General features: G+C 41.9%; 2 protein-coding genes across 4 annotated transcripts in view; one reads left to right on the forward strand and one right to left on the reverse strand.

Moving 5' to 3' along the window:
* Positions 1 to 9,953: 9,953 nt before the first annotated feature.
* On the reverse strand, positions 9,954 to 11,045 carry GPR119 (G protein-coupled receptor 119). The gene has a single exon (XM_035123583.2). The coding sequence runs from the start codon at positions 10,941 to 10,943 to the stop codon at positions 9,954 to 9,956; it is 990 nt and encodes a 329-aa protein (XP_034979474.1). The 5' UTR covers positions 10,944 to 11,045.
* Positions 11,046 to 14,491: 3,446 nt separating this feature from the next.
* ENOX2 (ecto-NOX disulfide-thiol exchanger 2) overlaps positions 14,492 to 22,916 on the forward strand; it is a 38,779-nt gene continuing 30,354 nt past the window's right edge. The window contains exon 1 of one of the 3 annotated variants that reach the window (XM_035123068.2): positions 14,492 to 14,768. In XM_035123068.2, coding sequence (XP_034978959.1) covers positions 14,573 to 14,768 — 196 coding nt within the window. In that variant the 5' untranslated portion in view covers positions 14,492 to 14,572. Of the gene's footprint in view, positions 14,769 to 18,337; positions 18,455 to 20,855; positions 21,177 to 22,916 lie in introns of those variants that run through there. The other 2 variants (XM_060270132.1, XM_035123073.2) reach the window with 2 other exon arrangements.

Below are 22,916 nucleotides of genomic sequence, written 5' to 3' on the forward strand. Positions count from 1 at the left end.
CATCTGAGCCGTTACAGGAGATGGGGATGCCTGTTGGGATAGAAAATGCATCCTGCTGATGAAATTCAATTAGAGATTTTAAGAAAAAAGTACATTGCAGGGCAGGGAGGGAATAAAAATAGCCTTGTAGTGCAGGTTTTCCCTTTATGTTTTAATTTTATAGCTTGTTAGCCTGGGCCATGAATAAAGTTAGAAATTGGGGGCCTGGGGTTAACCCCTCCCCCTCCCCCGGTGTGCATTATCCAGTTCTCTTGTCTCTGGAGAGTGTGCTATATTGATGTATAATATCCCCAGTAAAGTGGCTGCACAAAGGTAGCAGGTAGTCGTGCTCTATCTTGATCCATATTACGGGAGCTGTTTTGTAGCATTGGCACTGGAAGGTCAACCAGCTTCGGGTTCCTTCCCCTTCATTAGCCTGATGGAGTTACATCCTGACTTCTGTGCACCAGTTTTTTTCTGGGCAGTATTCAGAACGACACCTGTGAACTGTGTGTCACAGATGGCACCTTTGCTACCTTTACTGTGCTCCATCATAATAGCAAATATTTATTTTTTCAGGGTTTCTTCAGTGTCATTCACTTAATTTGTGTGCTTGGTTTTTTGTGGGTTGTTTTTTTTGAAGTGCAAACACAAGACATGATAAAACAGCATAAAGGAAATGCCTTGCTGCTTCTATGTTTGCTTACATTACTCTAATTTTTAATACCTTTTAAGCACCAACAAGGTTTTGATAAGGATGTGGCCAGGTTGCTCACTAGAGCAAAGTGGTTTGAGCATATAACACCACTCCTGGCTTGACTGCACTGGCTGCCCATTAGTGTCCAGGCCCAATTCAAAGTGCTGGTAAATAAGGCAGAAAAACAAACTTAACAAACAAAAGAATGCAAACTCAGTGATTCAAAATATCGTAAATGGTTGCTAAGCACCAACCTTGTGCCAGCTGCCATACTCTCTCTGGGATGTGGCTTCTTCACCCAGCACAGCAGTGCACACAGGAAGCAAGATCTATAGTTCTCAGTTTACACTTCTTCACCCTCAAAGAAATAAGTCAATCACTTCTATGTTTTGTTTTGTTTTTTGAGGAGCTGAGGATGATGCACTAAGTCTGTCCTACAACAACCCTGGGAGGCATGTTTGACTGAGAGAATAGGGCCAAAGTCATCCAAGGAACTGTAAGCCAGAGTAGAAATCGCCCAGGATCTCCCCCAGCCTCCTATTATATACACTGCAAAATTGACCAAGGCCTATGTCTATACAGCTTGTATACAGATAAGTTCTGTTCAGATTTTATTATTGACATGCAGAGGAAGAGGTATGGGATTAGTGTGTGAGATCCTTGTTCTACATGCTTCCCTCATGTGTTTTGTATTTTGCATGAACGGGCTTAACCTGCATCATGGTTTCACTTGATAGGAAAGGCAAGGGACTTGGTACCTTTTTGTTTTGCCTACACTCACCTGCTTTTCACAAGGTTCCAGCTATGGGAACCCAAGCAATCAACAGATTATCAGTGTAAAAGCATGTCCCGCATCATCAAATGTGATTCTTCATTTAATACAAAACATCTGAAATGGTATTTCTCATAATTTCGAATTAATAGACCGATACCTAGTCCAAACTGAATACACTTTTTTTTCTCCTCCATCACAACTTTGATGACATAAAGCTGTGGAGATAAAATTCACATCTACATCCAGGGTTCAGTTCCTTCAGCTACCTCCGTTTCCCAACTCTGTTATTGTTCCCTAATGATACAAAAATATCTCATCTCTCAAAAAAACATCAGTACATGGTCTTACTTTTCCTGAGATGAAGTCAGGGTGCAACTGTAGCATTCACTGACAGTGGTTGGTGTATATGGTGTCACAGCTAAGCGTTTGCCTTTTAAGTTCATGTGAAAACCTGTAAGACATTGTATCCTGCATATAAAATCAGCTAAATTTGCAATAATGCATTTTTGTGCCATTTGTATTATAACGTTTCACATAAAATTTTCTTTGATTTGCTCAGCATAGAGGTGAGTTTGCTGGTCACTCGGGTTGTGATTATTTCATTCCTCATAATACTGACACATTGACTCTAGGATCCAAAGGTTTCTTAAAAGTCTGTACTGACTGGAGACATTCAATACCTCTAGGTGTCTTTTCAAATAAAACACGGAGAAGCCCAAAGTGCCTTGTGATCCATGTCATTCATCTATCTTCTGAGGGTGATACTCTTCCCCAGTGGGAGTACGAAGTGGGCATCCGCAAATTCACCAAATAGTAATTGTAGGGAGTACGGTACGGTAGCTCAAATTGTCCCCACTCTGAATTGGATAGACAGATGAGCAGGAGTCCTGGGGATGACTCCTAGTTCTGTCCTGGTGCATCTCTTCCTACCAGTGCAAGACATCCACTCAGTACTGCAATAAGAAAGCAAGAAAGTATAGTTATCTCTCACACATTGCAGTGTATGTGTGGAGAACCTCCAAATGTTATCCTCCCAACTGGGTGTGCTGGCTGGGACTGATGAGAGTTGATGTCTGACAATATCTGGAGGGCCCTAGCTTCCCCATCCCTGTTTTACTGCAAATGCAGGCTATGTTGGACATTTGCTTTTTGTAAAGTAAAAAGAATCTGAACAGACTGGGGGGTGGGAAATAGTAGCTGTGTATTAGGTAATATAATCTGTGCCTCTCATCAAGTTCCAGCTTCAGCAGCTACCATCTCCATTTAAAAAGGTCTCAGGTAGCAGAGTTCTTCCTAAGACCTTGGAGAGTAACTTCATAGACTACTAGTGGACCAACAGTCTTAGGGCAAGGGAAGAAAAATGATCATCCCAAGGGCCATATTCCCTTCTGGCAACCTTCCGGGGGTCACATGGCAGTGGTGAGTGGAGCCAGAGGCAAAAGTGAACAAAGTAACACGTGTAAAAATTACCTATGTACAAATGCAGTAGGCTAGTTTATAAACAGACACCTCTGTATTCTCCATTCAGAAAAGCAATAGGTCTTACCTGAGTTCCAACCAGGAAAAAACACTCTGGATGTGAAGCAGAGACAGTGCGGGTAACTTGAGATGGGGTGATGTTGCTTGGGGAGATAGGCCTGGAGCATGAAATTCAGCCCCCAGGTCTTTTTTCCTCCCAACCTGTGACTTAGGGTGAAGGGCTATACTTCAGCATTGGAGCATCTGCTTTGCATTAAGGTCTTGGGTTCAATCTCTGGCATGTCTAGATAAGGTTGGGAGATACTACAGTGTTGTGGTCTGATCTAAGGTGGGTCACAACAGCAGTGCTACCGCATTCAAATATATGGTGGTAAATTAATAAATGGGTCCTCAAATGCATGTATGCATTAAATATGAGTCCTGTGTCTAAAAAGGTTGAAGGCTACTGCTGTGGACAAAATTGATCCAATGTTTTGACTAATAGGCTATGTCATCTGACTAATTTTTATACAGCACAGTTCCTTCTTTCCAAATGCACATTGCAATCCATTTTCACCTTTGAGCTGAATAAGAAAGCGGAGTTTCTTTCTGCTCTGGGATCAAGGGCTGCTTTTTACACCAGCTTGGAAGCTTTTAAGCACTCATTGTCTATTAAAAGAAGTGAGGGATGCAGTTCCAAGTCAAAATCGTTTAACTCTATGGAGCAAACTGCACAATGTCCTGAAGATCAATAACATAGCCACTCTGAATAAGCCAGTGCCATGGAAGAGGAACAGTGATATAGCTGTTCAGTTGACCTTTCTTTACAAAGTCTGTGGTGTTTTGTTTTATTTGTTGGGTTGGATCTAGACTTATTCATACTTGGGGCAGATTCACTGAAATCAGTGGAAGTAGGGTTACTTCTATGCATTTGTTGTTACCGTATTATAGGCTGACATAGTGTTTTTGCATGAATGCTCTCAAACATAGGTCTTGCTTACTACATGTTGAAGTAGGTGACATGCTGCACATCACCTAAAGGCAAGTCTTAGACCACCACACTGTGCCTTCATCATGTGCTTCTGCCTCAAAAAAGCACTTTAGATGCCCTTCTTTAATGCTGACACAGAGGGTTGTGGCTCTTGCCTCAGCTGTAGCTGGGATGACTATCCTGAGATTTGGAGGGAATGCTGAAATCTTGCCTAAAAGTCTGCAAAGTAGCTTGTGCCTTCTGGCAATCTGCCCCAAGAGCAGCTGATGGGGTCATCATGATTCGTTTATTATTGCAGAGGAAGCGATACACAACACCCAGAAACTTGATCCTTTGTCCTGGGTATTGAGGCCGGGCTGTTCCCTCCTCAGTCCCATAGTCTCAAGGCATCTGGCAGATATGATAAGGCCTGCAAATAGCTATTATCCCCCATACGAAACATGCTACCAGTGGCTACTAACCAAGAAGGCTATGTTCTACCTCCACTGCCAGAGGCAGTATTCCTCTGAATACCAGCTGTAGTGTTGGGAATTAAAAGTGGGGTGAGTGCTGTTGTGGCTCAGGTCTTGCCTATGAGCATCTCATAGGCATCTGGTTGGCCACTGCAAAAACAGGTTTTGGGGCTGGATGGGACTCTGGCTTGATCCAGTATAGTTCTTCTTCTGTTCTTATGATAATGGAGAATCATAGAATTTTAGAGTTGGAAGGGATCCCGAGGGTCAACTAGTCTAACCCCCTGCAATGCAAGAATCTCAAATGAAACATCCACAACAGGTGGCCATCCAACTTCTGCTTAAAAACCTCCAAGGAAGGAGAGACCACCACCTCCCAAGGGAAACAGTTCCACTGTCTAAACAGCTCTTACTGTCAGAAAGTTCTTCCTGATGTTTAGTCAGAATCTCCTTTCTTGTAACTTGAAACCAATGGTTTGAGCCCTACTTTGCGAAGCATGAAAAAAGCAAGCTTCCATGTGACAGCCCTTGGGATGTTTGAAGATGGCTATCATATCCCCCTTTAATATCCTCTTATACAGGCTAAACATACTCAGTTCCCTCAACCGCTCCACATGAGACTTGGGTTTCAGACCCTTGATCATCTTGGTCGCCCTCTTCTGGTTTATTGGTGGCTACAGACTCTAGAACAGGCACCCCCAAACTTCGGCCCTCCAGATGTTTTGGACTACAATCCCCATCATCCCTGACCACTGGTCCTGTTAGCTAGGGATCATGGGAGTTGTAGGCCAAAACATCTGGAGGGCCGCAGTTTGGGGGTGCCTGCTCTAGAACTCCTTGGCACAGGAGGTCCATCTAAGGCAGTGTTTCCCAAACTTGGGTCTCTAGCTGTTTTTGGACTTCAATTCCCATCATCCCTGACCACTGGTCCTGCTAGCTAGGGATGATGGGATTTGTCGCCCCAAAACAGCTGGAGACCCAAGTGTGGGAAACACTGATCTAAGGTCACACCCACACCATACATTTATAGTACAGCACTTTCACAATCATGGCTTCCCTTTAAGAAACCTGAGAACTGTAGTTTACCCCCTCCCCACAGAACTACAATCCTCAGCACCCTTAACAAAATACCTCCCAATATTTGGAGGGAGGGGAGCTATGTGCTTTAAATGTAATATGTGGTTGTGTCAATCTTTGGTGACCACCTGCCAGCAGGCAAAGGCAGGGTGCAAAGGCAAACAAAGAAGCAAACAAAGAAAACAAGGGACATCCTCTTGCCCAGGATGTGCATCTTTAGCACCTTTCTCAGCTATCTTGCACTTTGTCCTACATGCCGTTCAGGATGTGGGGTAATGTTAGGAGGGGCGGACAAACTTCACTAATGTATCTTATATCCCCCAACTGCCACTTGCGTCAAAGCAAAGCGGTTGATTTATTTCAGACTTCCTCCCTCCATTATAAACTGGCTGGGTATGAAATAGAAAGCCTTATGCTTCAATGCTTCCAAACAACACTGTATTTCTGCTCTGCTGTTGCTTGCAGGGGCAGCATCTGGGGAGATGTGCTTATAGATAGGAGATAACAGACAGTAGTGGGAGTTTGCTGTTCCAGGCATCTTGGGATGCAGGTGACAGACACCCTAAGGGCCATAGTTGAGTAGGATAGCAGGCCACGTAACACTGGTCTTGACAGATCTACATTGGCTCCCAGTACGTTTCTGAGCACAATTCAAAGTGTTAGTGCTGACCTTTAAAGCCCTGAACGGCCTCGGTCCAGTATGCCTGAAGGAGCGTCTCCACCCCATCATTCTGCCCGGACATTGAGGTCCAGCTCTGAGGGCCTTCTGGTGGTTCCCTTGCTGTGAGAAGCAAAGTTACAGGAAACCAGGCAGAGGACCTTCTCAGTAGTGGCACCCGCCCTGTGGAACGCCCTCTCACCAGATGTCAAAGAGAAAAACAACTACCAGACTTTTAGAAGACATCTGAAGGGAAGCTTTTAATGTTTCATAGACTATTGTATTTTAATGTTCTGTTGGAAACCGCCCAGAGTAGCTGGGGAAACCCAGCCAGATGGGCAGGGTATAAATAAATAAATAGTTGTTGTTGTTGTTGTTGTTGTTGTTGTTGTTGTTGTTACTTTGCATGCAGAAAATCCCAAGGTTCAATTTCTGACACTTCCAGGTTGGGTTGGGAATGTTCTCTGACTGAAACTCTGGAGAGTGTAGCCAATACTGACCTAGATGGACAGTGGTCTGACTCTGTTTAAGGCAGCTTCCTTTGAGACTGTGAACATATGCCATCTGGAATATATCTGTATCTATGGGGTGAGGACAGGCGATTTGAAATTAAAGGCTAGTACTGGCATCACTTTTTTGTAAATAAATTTTTATTAATTTTCACAGATAGTAGACAATAAAATAAGGATACAAAAATCAAACCACAATCTAATATTTGAACTTTTAATAAGGAATACTGTTATTTTACAAGTTGTCTTTTGAGGTTCTTTAAACCTCAAGACTTCCTTCTACCCACTTCTACTGGTTCTTTGCATCTCACATCATTCTCTGTTATCATTTTTATCCAATTGTTACTGCTTATCACTTTCTACTCCTTACAAATGCTTAATCTAACCCTGTCAATGTACCAGCTTGTTTACAATATTTCTACGCATACTGTACACAATAATTTTTTTCCATTCTTTTTTAAACTTCTCATGGTCAGAGTCTCTTGAGTTTTGCCATCAGTTTTGCCATTTCTGCATATTCCATAAGTTTTATTTGTCATTCTTCTATTGTTGGCAACTGTTCTTCTTTCCATCTTTGGGCTAACAGGATCCGGGCTGCTGTTGTGGAGTACATAAATAATTTCTTCTGTTCCTGTTACATCTAATAAAAAAAAGCTTCTGGTGTTTTTTTTTTAAAGTTAGCTTAAATATTCTCTTCAATTCATTATATATCATTTCCCACTGGCTTTTAATAACCTTACATTCTTACCACATATGATAGAATGTACTCTCTTAACTTAAATATTCTCTTCAATTCATTATATATCATTTCCCAGTGACTTTTAATAACCTTACATTCTTACCACATATGATAGAATGTACCCTCTTTTTCTCTGCATTTCCAACACTTATTAGAACTTGTTTTATACCTTTTAGCAAGTTTTACTGGTGTTATATACCACTGATACACCCTTTTCATATAGTTCTCTTTAAGTGTGGTACATGCAGTAAATTTGAGATCTACCTTCCAAAGTTTTTCCCAATAATTCATTTGTATATTATGTCCCAGATCCTTTGCCCACTTTATCATTACACATTTAACCTCTTTATCTTTAGTTTCCCATTCCAACAGCAAATTATACATTTTTGACAGTAATTTTATGGTGTAACTAAATCCTTTCTTTTTATCGTTTTTAAAAGTTTCATTTAGTTGAAAGTATTGTAACCAATCTGTTACTTTCTCTCTGATTTCCTCGATATCTTTAAACTTTAATTGATTATCCACTTCTGTTCACAGCTCTCTGTACGTTGGCCATTTAGTCCTCATGTTAACATTTTTTACTGATATTACTTCTGTTGGTGAGATCCACCATGGTGTTTTTTGTTCTAATAAATCCTTATATCTCTCCCATACTTTTAAAATTGCATTTCTTATTATGTGGTTCTGGAATTCTTTGTGCACTTTGGCTTTATTATACCATAAATACGCATGCCAACCAAATCTATTGTCGTGTCCTTCCAAATCTAAAAGGTCCATGTTTTCTAATTTAATCCAGTCCCAAATCCAACAGATACAGGATGCTTCATAATATATCTTTAAATCTGCTAGGGAGAAACCTCCTCTATATTTAAGATCTGTAAGAAGTTTATATTTTATTCTCGGCCTCTTCCCTTCCAGATAAATCTCGTAATATCTTTCTGCCATTCTTTGAAGCATCTCATATTGCTTATCATCAGGACTGACTGAAACAGAAATAACATTTTTGGCAATATGTTCATTTTAATCACCGGTATTCTTCCCAAAAGTGACAAATTCATCCGTCCCCAAATCTCTAAATTCTTCTTTATTTATTTCCATACCTTTTCATAGTTGTCTTTAAATACATTAATATTGTAAGCTGTTATCCATATCCCCAGATATTTAACCTTTTTGTAAATTTATATTTCTAAGTCCTGTTGAATCTCTTTTTTATCTTTTCCTGATACATTTTTCACTATCAACTTAGTTTTTATTTTTATTCAACTTAAAGCCAGCCACCTGTCCAAATTCATGAATTTTCTCTCTTTCAGAAGAGAATTTTTCAGATCCTCCGCTGTTATTACAATATGATCAGCACATGCCTTCAGTTTATATGCTGTTATACCTCTGATAGTTTCATCTGCCCTAATATTTCTCACCAGGACTTCTAATGTCAAACAAACAAACAAACAATAAAGGTGACAAGGGACAGCCTTGTCTTGTCCCTTTCTGTATCTTACATTTCTCTGTTATCACATTGTTTACAATTAATCTGGAATTTTGTTCTGAATATATTGCTTCTAATCCTTTCCTAAATTTCTCTCCAAAATTCATTTCCTCAAATGCTTTTTCCGCATCAATAAACTTCAATGCTGCTTGCTTTTCATTTCTTTCTTCCAGGTATTCTATTACATCAATAATATTCCCAATATTGTCCTTCATCTGTCGACCTGGAAAGAATCCTGCAAGTTATGTAGGCCTCTTTCCATGTTTCTGGTACCTTCCCCTTTTCCATAATTCCATTCATTACATTCAGTAATGGGATAATTACCAGCTTCTGTAACTTCTTATAATATTTGGCCTGAGGCCGTCCGGTCCTGGTGATTTCCCTATTTTAGCATTATTAATTGCTTCAGAGACCTCAAAGAAATTTTCTGGTGTATTTAATGTAATAAATTTTCCTGTTTGAATTTTTGTCTTATATAACTTTCAATTTCTTCTCTTTTCTCTTGTCTGATCTGATATAGGTCTGTAAAGTATTTCACAAAAAAATGTTTTCTAATGTCTCTCAGAGTATCAATAGTCTTTTCTTTAATCTTTAATTTATTAATAGTGTTTTTAATGCCATCTTTGCTTAATTGCCATGCCAATAGCTTTCCTGGCTTATTGGCATATTCAAAAAATATCAGCGTGTGCTTGCTTCTGCACTTTGCACTGCCTGCTCAACCTGTACATCTTTCAAAGCAACAGATTCCACAGAGACACTATACATTGATTCTTACACTCTCATCTCCAAAGGTAACTTGCCCAGTAAAGGTTGCCCTGGAGGTGGAGAGTGTGAAATTATATTTTTGCTAGCAGTCTCACACAATGCAAGAGTTTCTCCCAGTGAGAGCTATAGCGACATTGGAGCTAGCCAGGATTTTTGCCTTGGGTGAAGCCTCCAGAGGGGCGCCATTGAGGCTGCCAGCCTGTGTGTGTGTGTGTGCGCGCGCGCAAATATGCAGGGTGTGTGTGTGCTAAACTGGGTCTTTGACCCGGGTGAAATAAAGCCTAGTTTTGCCCCTGCTTCTCCAGGTGAAAGGGGTCAAAGAACACACCCAAGAAACAACACTCCCCACAGGACCTTTTCTTACCGATCACTCCTCAAGCTGAGCTAGAGAAATGGCATGCACTGCAGCCACAACCCTGCTGGGATTAGGAAGACGGTTGTCAGCATGGAACAAGGGGAAGATCCTGCTGCGCACACACAAACACATTTGATAGATTTGAAGGCGCACTTCCTTCTGCCAATAGGCATAGACTAAGGGGTTGGCCAAAGAGTTACACAAGCCCATCACCCAGAGATACTTCTCTAGGAGGCGCTGCAGGTAACAGTGCTGACATGCAACCTGCACGATGCTCCCGACAAAGAAGGGTGACCAGGAGAGCACGAAACACCCCACCAGGATGGTGATGGTGCGCAAAGCCTTTGTGTCGCTGGAGGGCTGAGGGACTCGGACAGCTGCCTCCAGTCCAATGTGTTCCCGTTCTCGAATCTGCTGGGCGTGGAGGGAGGCGATCTTCAGCAGGTGGCAGTGGAAGTAGATGAAAACAAAGAAAGCTGGGAAGAAAGCCACGCAGAAGAAAGTGAGCATGTAGGTGGGCTGGAAGACTCTGAAGAAGGTGCAGAGCCCTTTGTAGCTGTGCTCCTGGAAGCTGTGAGCCATCACAGGGAGGAAGCCAACCAAGCAGGCTAAGAGCCAGAGCCCTGCGATGCAAGCCCCAACAACTGGGCTCCGCATGATTTTAAAGTATTGGAAAGGGTGCTTAACAGCCAAGTACCTGTCAAAGGTGACCAGAATAACAGTGAAGATGGAGGCAGCTGAGGGGCAGGTGATGCAGGCCATTCTCAGGAGGCAGTGCTTTCGGGGCGTCTGGTACTCAGGGCCGGACAGCTCCTCTGTGATCAGACTCGTGATGGTAAATCCAACCAAGAAGTCAGCAACAGCCAGATTTAAAACAAAGCACAGCCCAAGGCAGCCCCCTTTCGAGATCAGCCGTACCAGTGCGACAGCCACCAGAGCATTCATCACTAGGATGAGGGAGGCCAGGATCGCAAGGATTACCCCAAATCCAACATTTCCCATGGCAGTTTTTTCTTTACCAGAAGAAAGGAGCTCTGCTGTCAGTACAAGCAAACCGAGCTGCTTCTCAGGGAGACCACCTTGCTTGTGAACTTATTTGGAAAAAAAAAATCAAAACCAGGATATGATGTGTTGGATGAGTGTCTTGCTGTTTCCTGAGAGCCTAGCACCTTCTGCCACCTTCATCTCACTAGCCTTGCAAAGTTCATACTGGCAATACCTGTCCAGGTGCTAGGTCTAGTCCCTCCCCCAGTTTCCAGACAACCTGAGAGAGGAGAGGGGAAATGCTTCCTGAAACTTTGCTGTACAAGCAAAGGCCACCTTCTCTATATGCCTCTGACAGTGTGTCTCTCAGTTCCAGTGTAAAAGTGTGCCTTTGTGATGAAGCCATCAGTTTGTATTGTATAGTGGTACCTCTACTTACGAATTTAATGCGTTCCGAACGCACATTCCTAAGTCGAAAAAAATTGTAAGTCGAATCCCATAGGAATGCATTGGGAGAAAAAATTCATAAGTCGAAGCAACCCTATCTAAAAATTCGTCAGTAAAAAAAAAATTGTATCTAAACCGCATCCAAGATTGCGCACGGAGCTCCATTCGTAAGTAGAAACATTCTTAAGTAGAGTTATTCGTAAGTAGAGGTACCACTGTATTGTATTGTATTACATTCCTAAGTTTTCTTGACAGAAAACTCTTTTTCTGCTTGTACATTTCCTTGAGTAGCCATGCATGGTAAGCTAATCATAGCAGTATCATACCACTTTAAAAAGTTGTGACTACCCTGCACCTGAATCCTGGAAACTGTATTTATTCAGGGTGCTGAGAGTTGTTAGGATATGCCCCCTATTCTTCACACAGAGCTACAACTCTCATAGTTCGCTGGGAAGAAGGACTGATAATCAAACTGCCAGGCTGGGTGATTCCCCCCCCCCCCAATATTGTGATATATCACCAGCTAGACATCATATCACGATGTCTGAAATAAAGATGAAGCTATGTAGAGGCTGGCTTCATGGTTTTCCCCACATCATGATTTTTGCATAACACAAACACACACCATGATTTGCAATATATTGCCTGGTCAAAAATCATGAAACCGATATCATGATAAGGACTTCAAAGCAGTTTTGGATGATATATTGCTATATCATCCAGCCCTAAAAAACAACCTGAAAATTGCACTCTGTGAGGGAAATAGGGGTCTCCTAATAAGAGGGGGGAGGATTATGGAGATGTTCACTTAGTATATAAGAGCCCTGCTGGGTAGGTTCAAAGGCCTATTTAATCCAGCAGGGCTGGGCCAATACATTTTGGCACCTGAGACAAACCACAAAGTGCTGCCTCCCCACCTCCTCCCCTTGCTAAGGAAGAAGCAGTGAGTGAGGATCTACATCAGGAACAAGGCAGGGATAGAGTGGAATAAAGATCTACATTGGAATATGCTGCCCCTGTGGATTCTGCTACCCGAGGTGGTTGTCCTGTAATCCAGCATTCAGTTCTCACAATGGCCAATCAGATGCCTATAGGAAGCCCAGAAACAGGGCAATTAGTGGTATGGAAATGTAGTTTATGCTAGAATTCTTGTGCCACATACAGGAACAAGATTTGTATTCTCTTTATTTGCTTTTCCATTATGTAATATACAAATGAGGAATTACTTTTGTGTACATTGGGTTGATGCTGATGTTATGGCTAAAGCATGGTTTGGCAGCCAAATCTCAACAACAAGTTCACATGGCCTCTCCTCACAAACATGATTCTACAAGCTAGTGAGGGAATCACGAAACCCACATGCACACCCACACTATGTGCAATACCTAAATTTTATTTTTGTAACTTTTTTCCATTTCTGAAAATACTTGTAACAACCACTTGGTACCACACACCAATAAACATTTCATGTATAGACAACGTAAATGATACAGTCAAACATTAAGCAGGTTTGTACAACGTTTGAAGCTGATTTGTATCAGTTAAGAGTCTTCTCATTTCTATTTGTCCTGGAGTGAGCTGTGATTGGCTGGTGGTGAGACAACCAAAAGGTTGCAAAATATCAGAAGGAAGCCATTAACCTTAGCGTAAAAGTTTCCTGTGAATTTTGATGAGGACATTAGAATTTTACAGCAACTGTCGGGTGGGGGGGCCATGAAGATATTCCCCATTGACTTTATTTAATAACATTCCACTTGGGATATCTTATAGGACCCACTAACCCCTTGCAGAAACAAAAGAATTCTAAAAGAAAATGGCCACATCTTCAAAGAAAGCAGAAATGAAGTTCTTTTGAGAGTTTGAAATCAAGTAAGATTCTTGGAACTGACCCTATAAAGGAAGCTATAGATGGGTATTGGGGTTTAGTTTAAAAGAATAGGGAGAAAAACCATGAGCATGTCTTCTTATTTAACTGTTTCCAACCACTTAGTTCAATAACATGACAGAGTTCCTGACTGCATGGTACTCTCCAGATCATCTCTGAGAATGTTGCAGGATGGAGATGTAAACTGATGGACCCTAATTTTTTGCAGTATCTTCAGTTCTTTGTCATTGGAACAACCTTCAGTGTGTTGTCTGTGGGGAAGAAAGAATGGAAAATTTAATATACTTTCTGAGGATCCTACTATTTAAGCAGGCTTTCCTTTGCTCTTAAGATTCATCATGCTGCTGTTTTATTATTTATATTTAATTGAATGTTTTATCAATGGATTATGTGTTTACTGATGTATTTCTCTGCATTTTCGGTTACAAAGTTTGGTTCTCAATACTTTATATTGTTTCTATGCAGAGCACTTAGGGATTTTGTATATTAAGTGCTAACAGAAATATTTGGAGGCAGTGCAAGACAGGAGTGCCTGGCGTGCTATGGTCCATGGGGTCACGAAGAGTCGGACACGACTAAACGACTAAACAACAACAACAATAATAAATAAGTAAATTAATATTGCATGAGCTTTTGAGTTCTCCAGAACTCTTCCGTGCTCCCTTAGCAGCATTGAAATCATTTATTGTGCTTCCTCTATACTTTGGATGTCAGTATGAGAATAGCATTCCCATGAATGAAAATCGAAGATGCATTGCACACCCTCCCTTTACATAGTGTTTTATTTGTTCTTCAAAACAATAACATATAGTTAACCACATTATTTATTTTTTTCATAAACTTTATAGACTGTTTGCTTAAAGCGGTTTACAAAAAGATAAAACAATAAAAACTATTTTTTTTAAAAAACACAACCGTACTTGAATTGAGTGCTGGGGATAAGGAGGGGCATATAAAGCTGAAGCAAACACAGGCACAAACCTCATCTGATCTGTGCCACGTTCTGCCCCATACTCATGCACACATGCTGCCAGAGCAGCCTTATCTCTTCTGAGCCCTGCGGAGTCCCTTGAGACTACATTTCCCAGAAGCCTTCGCAGCACGGGAACTCGAGCAGCCAATCAGAACAGGCGGAAGCGATTTCCCTCCTTAACCCCCACACTTCCCCCTTTTAAAATTCGGCAAATCCCGCCCCCGTGCCCCCCCCCCAGCCTTCCGCGCGGCGCACCATAGCTGCCAAGTTTTCCCTTTTCTCGCGAGGAAGCCTATTCAGCATAAGGGAAAATCCCTTAAAAAAAGGGATAACTTGGCAGCTATGGCGGCGCACACGAATCTACGGTTGCTCATCATGCTCTCGGGTATTCAAGCCACGCCCCTAGAGACCGCCAATCAACAAGACGTCGCGCAAGGCAGCTTGCAGGCGGGGGTTGCGAAAGTACCGCAACGGCGGGTCCCTCCTGGTGAAAGGATGTTTCGGGAGTATCGGTGTCGGAGGACTGCGGGACCAGCAGGTGGGCGTTGCTGGGCAACGGAGCGGGGCGGGCCAGGGCGCTGCTTCCTGTCCTGCCGGGATCGTATGGGAGGGTGGATGGAACGGGGTTGTCTCACCGCCGTTGTCATGGGAACCGGCAGCGGCCTGCGCTCTCAAAGAGCGCAGCTCCCCGGTTTTTGCTCATTGGCCCTATTTACCAGGTGCAGCAGCCACGATCTGCTCCTCTCAATCGCTGCCCCCTGTTTGGACCCTATATTTGCCTTTTTAATCAACTGGGTGCGGTGGTGTAGTGGTTAGAGTTCTGAATCTAGAACCTCATCTCAGATCCTCGGACCCACTCATGAAGAGCCAGCTGTACTTTCTTAGCCTAGCCTACCTCACAGAGTTGTTGTGAAGATGAATAAGTCAGTCAGTCAGTCAGTCAGTTAGTTGGTTGGATCCAGTTAAGCCCTCCTCTGAACAGACTAACGGAACTAAGTTATCCCATGCCTATTCATCTCAATGGGTCTTCTCTGTGTAGGGCTAAGGTTTGCTGTGACCTGCCATTCGCATCCTACAACTTCAACATAAATAGTATTTTTCTCAGGGTGGCTAGTAGAGAAGTGAGAAACAAAAAAAGTGAAATGTAATGATAATAATAAATATTTATAATAATTAGTATTTATTATTTAAGCGAATCATAATAACAATACAGTGATTTAAAGCAACAGCTAAAGCAGCAACCGCTTATTCAGATGCGGTGAAATCAAACCGCTCTAAGTAGAAAATGCTTGCCTCAGCAGTTCTGTGAATATAGAAATAGAAATGGTTTTTTTTTTGCCTGTAATGCTGGCATTAGCAGTTTTGTGAGCATAATTATTTTTGCCTGCCCTCAAATAATAGAACAGTATAGTAATGAGATTTCTAGGTCAGTTGTCTTTGGGAGGGCATTCAAAAGGCAAGGAACCAACACAGAAAATACTTTCTTATAGAGCCATCTTTACTGCCTTGAGCTTCTTGAATAAGCAGTATATAAATGTTTATAATTATTCTCAATTATTTGCCCAGAATCGTATTTGTATTGTGTAAGTAAAATTTTTGCAATCATTAACAAAAAAGTTTGTATAATGCTGTTGTAAGTTTGGGGGTTAGTCTTCATGATCCCCGAGTCCCTTATAATTCCTGGGGTCCTGGATCCAGCAGGGGTTAAACTCTAATGGAGGATCCCCATTGCTGAACTACGGTAGCCAGACAAGCTTATTGGTGAATTAATGGCTCTTTGTACTGTCCTTAGTATAACAAAGGAAATTCGTCCCCTGGCTAGTAGTGAGAAAGCCCCAAACCACAGAGTTGGGTGAGCTGAGAGCTGCACTAGAACTAGATACAGGCAGAAGCTTGATTTCTGTTTGAATCCAAGGTTATGACTATGGGAGAAGTAAGAAGACTGGGGTATTAATGCTGTGAGCCCCTCCATCTTCGGCTCAGGTTGTGTATACTGTACAGGTAATTCTCATCCCACACTGCTTTAACTTATGTGATTGCAGGTTTGATAGGGGTGGGGAGAATAAATAAATGGAGAACAGGGAAAATCCACTATTCCCTGCTGTCTATTTATTTCCCCCCACTCTACCTATGTACCCAGCAGGTATTCCTTGCTTCCTGGGCTTGGGGAAGAAGGCACAAGGGCTCTGGGAGCATTTTACAACCCCCATGGCTCCTTCCCAAAGCCTGGCGCCTCTGTTATCCAGCTTTGAGAAGGCAGCTTGAGGGTTCTGGGATACTGTATTGCCACAGCCTTAGCGCCACATTCCCAAAGCTTGACACCTTGCTTACTCGGCTTTGGGAAACCAGCATGAGGGCTTTCACAGCATCCTTTGCAGCTCCTACACAAAGCCCAGTAACTGAGGCATCTGGATTACCCGCCTCTCAGAAGATTGAAGGAGTTCCAACAAACTTCTCAGAGCCCAGTAAGCAGCCCTCCAACTTGCGTGAGAAACAGTTTCAAAAGTTCCTGGTTATTTTGTGTTCACAAGTGGACCCCTGACATTTAACCCTTGCGTAAGATGCAAGTTTCCTGTATGCGGAATAAACTGTATATCATAAATACACTAGTCTCTGCTGTCCCTCTGAACATGTCAGATTGCTACTACCGTAGGTGGGTGATCTTTGCTGTCTATTTTGTTGTTTCTTCAGCTTGTAAACCGCCATGTGTATAGTGATATAGAAAGGTGGTGTGCAAATTAAAAGGAAAGGAAAGGAAACCAAAACATGGGTAAGTTATTGGTACCCCTGGAATCTTGCACTGCTCAGAGATTGGGGTGGCATGCAACAACATGTTAATTAGATATATATGTTATATTTTGGAGTACTCTGTATAAACTACATATTCAATATTTTGCCTAGAGATGTAACTTTTCTGGAAATTTTGAAGCTTGGGAAAAAACCTCCCCCCCCGGGGGGGTTTTGGGGAGGGAAATGGAAATTTTCGGAAAAATTGAAAAAAATGCTACATTAGCACTTCTTTTTTCTTTTCCAGATTGAAAGTCATTCTGTTACTTTAGAAACATAAAATATAACTATGGACAATTTTAATGGGCATAAAATTATCACAACTAGCATATTAAAAATATAGTGTATCCAAACAATTAACACAAACAGAATTTACTTTTAAAATAATATTTATTTGTATTTGTAACAAATGGAGCAACAACCTCCCAAACTATTTACTAGTTTATGTGGAACAAAGAAAACTCCACAAAACAATTTTTAAAAATCCAGAAGTAACCCTAACCCTAACCTTTTAAAATTAAGTACAGTATATACTTTCAGGCCCTTTTTGTTGCTCTATATTTTCTTCCAGTGCTTTGAGGCCTAGTGAAGAGGAACAGAACCAATGCATACCACATGCATGCAAAAACAAAACTGAAACCTTTTTCTTTTCTGGTGACAACAGCACCTCCTAAAGGAAGAAATGTATCTTCTTCTTGCATTGGAGAGTTCAGTTTGTAACGTAGGACTTGCTTGTCATCACAGAAATTAGAATAATCTGATACCATACATAGTTTTTAGAAATGATTTATAAAATATTTGAACCCCTTATCTTAAAATATTTTATTCATCATGTTAAAATAAAACATTCCATAATCTATTTTTTATTTTTCAATTTTCCCAGTTTTTTTGGAAAAAAACCAAAAAAGGCTTCAGGAAAAAACAGGGGAAAAGATTTCGGGGTTTTTTTCGGGCCTTCACATCTCTAATTCTGCCCAGCATAAAAACTGGGGGAAATCTTTTGTGTAACATTCAATGTTTGATTAAGACAATCGATGTGTTTGTTTATTTTTTCAAATCAGAAAAAGAGGTGCTTATTTTCCAATAGGTGATTACTTGGTTACTCACCCCCCGCATATTAATCTATGGACACTTAACATACATACCAAGGTTGTGTGTAGCCAAAAGCCCAAGTGAATGTTTATCACACATGAGCCTCTACGTTAAATTGCTTCTCATGTAGAAATTTGATACAATAGAAATTGCCCTGTTGCCTTGTTCACACTGGTTTCTTTCATTGGAAGATGAAAGAAATGTCATGTGATTGCTTCCACAGCTGGAGGCAGCAATACTTCTCAAACTGCTTGCTGGTTTCCTACAGGCAACTGTTAAGCCTAGGATGCCAGACTAGATGGACCATTTGCCTGATCCAGCAGGTTCTTCTTATGTTCTTACGAGGTACTGCACATCATCCTATGGAACAATAGACTTTCTTTTCTGTGACTATAATGGTTTCTCCCTCAGATTTATATATACCTGTGCCACTTATCAATAAAACATTTTTAGGATGATCTGAGACGGAATAATCAGACGGTCTATGATTTGATTGTAGATGAGGGTTCTGATCTGGTTTGTATTACTGAGACCTGGGTGGGCAGGCTGGGAGGAGGATATTTTTTTTGGCACAGCTGCACCCACCTAGATACTTGGTGCAGCATAAGTACAAGCTGCAGGCACCGGGGTGGGGGTAGGGAATTGCTGTGGTCCACATGACTTCCATTTCCAGGAAACCACTCTGGCTTAGAGCTGGCTGTGAGGGTGTGTGCACTTGGTGTCAGGCCAAGGAGACAGTAAACTAAGATTGCTACTACAGAATCCACCCTACTGCCCAGTTGCTTCTCTGACCAAACTGGCAGTAGTCATCTTGGGTGTGGTGTTGTGGGATCCCAGAATGTTAGTTCTGGGTGATTTCAGCACTCATGTTGAGACTGCCTTTAGATTCAGGCTCAGGACTTCATGGTCTTCTTGGTAACTGCAGGGCAGTCTTTAGTGGTCATCTGTCTGACACACAGGGTAGGGTGTACCTAGCAGGGTATATATTGGTGTACCGCAGGGTACATATTGTCTCCAAAGTTGTTTAACATCTGCATTAAGTTATTGGCATTATAGTATTAGGAGATTTGGGCCAAGGGGTCATCAGTATGCTGATGATGCCCTGCTCTATTTCTCTATAACATATGAATCAGGAGAGGCCGTGAAAGCTCTGTATTGGTGGCAAGCTGAATGAGGGCTAACCAGCTGAGCCTGAATCCTGGCAAAGACAGGGGTCCTGTGGATGTACGGTTCCTGAGTCCAGATTGGACAATTGCCTGCTTTGGATGGGGTTGTACTACTTCTGAAAGAGAGGCTTGTAGTTTAGATCAATCTCCATTGCTAGAGACCCAGATGACCTCAGTGGCCAGGAATGCCTTTTACCAGCTTCAGCTGGCAAGACAGCTAGGGTAGTTTCTGGACTGGGATAGGTTGATCACTGTTGGCCATGCACTGGTCATCTCCAGATTGGAGTATTGCAATATACTCTATGTGGGGACTGCTCCTGCCTAGTGCAAAATGATGTGACTCAACTGCTCACTGGGGCAAACTTAGTGCTTAGGCCATTGGTGAAAGAATTGCACTGGCTGCCAGTTAGCTACTGGGCCAAGTTCAAAATCCTGGAACTGGGATAAAAAGTGTAAGGATTGTGTGACTCCTTATATACCCAACTGCTCACTGAAGATGCCATCTTATCAGGAGGCCCATTCCGTACTTTGTAGGAATTGGGCCTTTGGGGTTACGGCAGATTCCATTTGGATCTTTCTTCCACTGCATATCAGACAGGTGCAATTTTTGTTGCCTTTTTGGCGCCTAAGGGAAAACCTTTCAGCAAATCTTTCATATGAAGATTTTTTATCTCAGTCTATATGTGCATTTGACTTGATGTGTGTGTGTGTGTGTGTGTGTGTGTGTGTGTGTGTGTGTGTGTGTGTTATTGTCAAATTACTTCAGAATGCTTTCTGGGAAATAAATGCTACTTGACACACATACATGCAAAATAACAGGTAATACCTGAATATCTTTTGTAGGGAGGACCCCTTGTAGCAGTTACCACAGAACTTCCTGCCACCCAGAGTGTAGCTTTGCAGCAATATTTATTCTCTGGAATATTCACCATATTGGTGTTTATCCATGTAAATAAGCCTACAAAAATTAACAGCCTGCCAAGAGAGTAGCCTGTGTCTCTATGCTGGTTGAAGATGAAGGGAAGACTCCTCCTCCTCTCACAGCCAGGTAGAAATGCAGGCTGCTAGCTTCTTTGTAGGATAGTAAAAAAACGTGCCTTCTGTCAACTGCATTGTGGGAGAAGGGGCAGAGTAACGCTTCCTTCCTCTGCCATCCTATTCACTCACCTTCATGGAACTCCTGATCACCTAGGGTTACTAGGTGAGTTTTTAAAATACAAGGTTGTATGAATATCTGCTGATCTTGGGTTTCCCCCCACCTCTTTTCTGTTTCAAAGTTATGGTTACAAAATAAGCATGTTGGGAAGCTTAAAAGGTTGTTTTTTAGTATGAATTCTTTAGAAGAAAGAAGTACCATACTGGTTTCTCTTGAGGGTTAAGTTATGGCAAAGACAACCACTCACAAGGCAAGCAGCCAGCAAGATTGGGGCTTGCCAATTGCATGCCGCTTCTCAGTGATCCTAGGACTGAAATCCTTTGCAAATTCACAGATGAGCATGCCGTTAATTACTTCGCCACCTGCTCTCTGGCCGTCTCCCCATAATGTTCAGGATTTAGTCTCTTACAGAGTCACTGATTGGTAACTGATGGGGACAGATGCAGCAGTGGGCAGCAATTCATTTTAAAAAAAGAGTTCCATGCCTTTCCTCTTTAGCATCCCAGCGTTTCCAATTGCCTGCTGTGTAGTTTTATTGACGTTAAGCTCTCCTCTTGTTACGCTGGCTGCTGGCACTTGGTTTGTTTGCAGGGTCCAGCACAGCATATACGTCACACACAGGCTGAACTGTGTTACTAGTTTGTGTTTATATGATGGTGTGGTAGTGTGGGTAGCAAGATAAAACACGCTGAGACTGAAGAGCACTCTTTGCGAAGCACCATCATGTTTTTTGTGCATTTCACAGGTATGGTTTGCATTCTGGTGTAATGAGATTCACCTTGGGAGGTTTTTGACTCCAGTATGTTTGCCATGAGCAGTCTTAGTTTGCGATGGGGTGGTGGAGAGTAAAGTCTACAGACACCGATAGTCAAATGAGATCAGTGCTCTAGCCAGAGTGCCTGCAGCCAAGTATAACACTGAATCTGAGCTCCCGGATCTCTTGGATTATATGAATTCAGCAATAGCACAGTTTAAATATGGAATAGTTGGAGTTAAATCTACGGTGTATCTGATAAAACTGGTGCTCTTGATAGTCTTTTAACGTGGTTTTCTGGCTTTTAGCCTTCCCAATCTGCCTTGGAGTCATCAAAGGCTCTCTGTTTGGGAGGGAAGGTTCAGAAGAGCTTTCAGGATTTTAATTTTTTTATCTCAATTTTTTTCCTAGACTTTCATTTTCTAAATCTGTTTCTGTGCAGCTTGAAATGTGTTATGGGAAGGATTTGGAATAGTGTCTTTGAATATGTTTTTTTATAATAAATGTTGAAACAGACAGTATTTAAACAGATGGGCAGCGGCTTCTTGATGTCTAGCTGTGGCTTGAAACAGAAGCAAGCCACTCCTAGGTGCAAGGGGACTGTAGGAAAATAGGTCATCTCTGAATCTCAAGTTTCAGTGTAATGGGAAAAATTTATATCCAAAACTTAACTGAGATTACCTCAAACTGGAAATCAAGCTCTGTTCTTTATGCAGATTGCTGCCACTGTTGATAGGTAAGCACTTTGTGACTGGTGAATATTAAAGATTAAAATTAGCCTATCTTGGCCAAAAGTATGAAAGCTGGTGTGCTGACTCCATTCTTTCCCCCTTTTTGCAGCTGCTTATACTTCCAAAGCATGCTTTATGAGTTTCATTGTGTAGTTATCATAGTCAGTCTCTTCTGTATGTGCAGCATGCATCTGACAAAGGAATCCTGTGGCATAGCATCCCTGGAGTGTTTTTAGATTTTATAGGTCAAGGTGTCTACCTGCTACATGAACATTTTGGAAGACAAAGTTGACTTAGCTATTAGCCTTTACAATAGTCATCTTCATCGTACAGTGGTAGAGGTCAGTGAAGCAAGTCATTAGTAGCAGTAGCACGTTCAGATAGAAGCAGTAGTATAATACAGTACATTTATTTAGACCACTGGAAAGTCACAGAAAGTGATCTATCTGTCAGGTTTCACAACTCTTCATCAGGCAAAATTTGTTTTTCGTTTTTTAAAAGAGAAAAATGTTGCTGATAGAAGGCATGGTGAGAGCCAAATTATACATGACTGCAATTGCAGAGTTTGCCGTTGCATGCAGGTCCACCCCACCACCACATACTGTAAATTGAAGTTGCAGAACCCCCCCCAACCCCAGTTCAGATCCGAATTGCAATTGGGGACTTGGGTTAAAACCTACAACTATGCTAGGCTTAAAGGCTACATTACATTAGAGTTCCAAGATGGTTAGGGGCCTTGGTGTTCACAGTTGGTGGGGGTTGTGCGCACCAGCATTTAAGAGCAGAACTGAGCGCAGAACTGCAGCTGAGGTCACAACTAAGAAGTTGGCAATTGTTTTTGCAGACTTTGCTTTAAAGTAGTCTGTTTCAATTTCTATGCCAGTCCATTCTTCATAAACAGGAGAGGTGCACTTCTTGGCTCTGTAGCTTTAAAAACTGTAGCTTTTAAAACATGGGTAGGCAAACTAAGGCCCGCAGGCTGATCAGGCCCAATTGTCTT

Source organism: Zootoca vivipara, chromosome Z (genome assembly GCF_963506605.1).
Source record: "Zootoca vivipara chromosome Z, rZooViv1.1, whole genome shotgun sequence".
NCBI classification, from domain to species: Eukaryota; Metazoa; Chordata; class Lepidosauria; order Squamata; family Lacertidae; genus Zootoca; species Zootoca vivipara.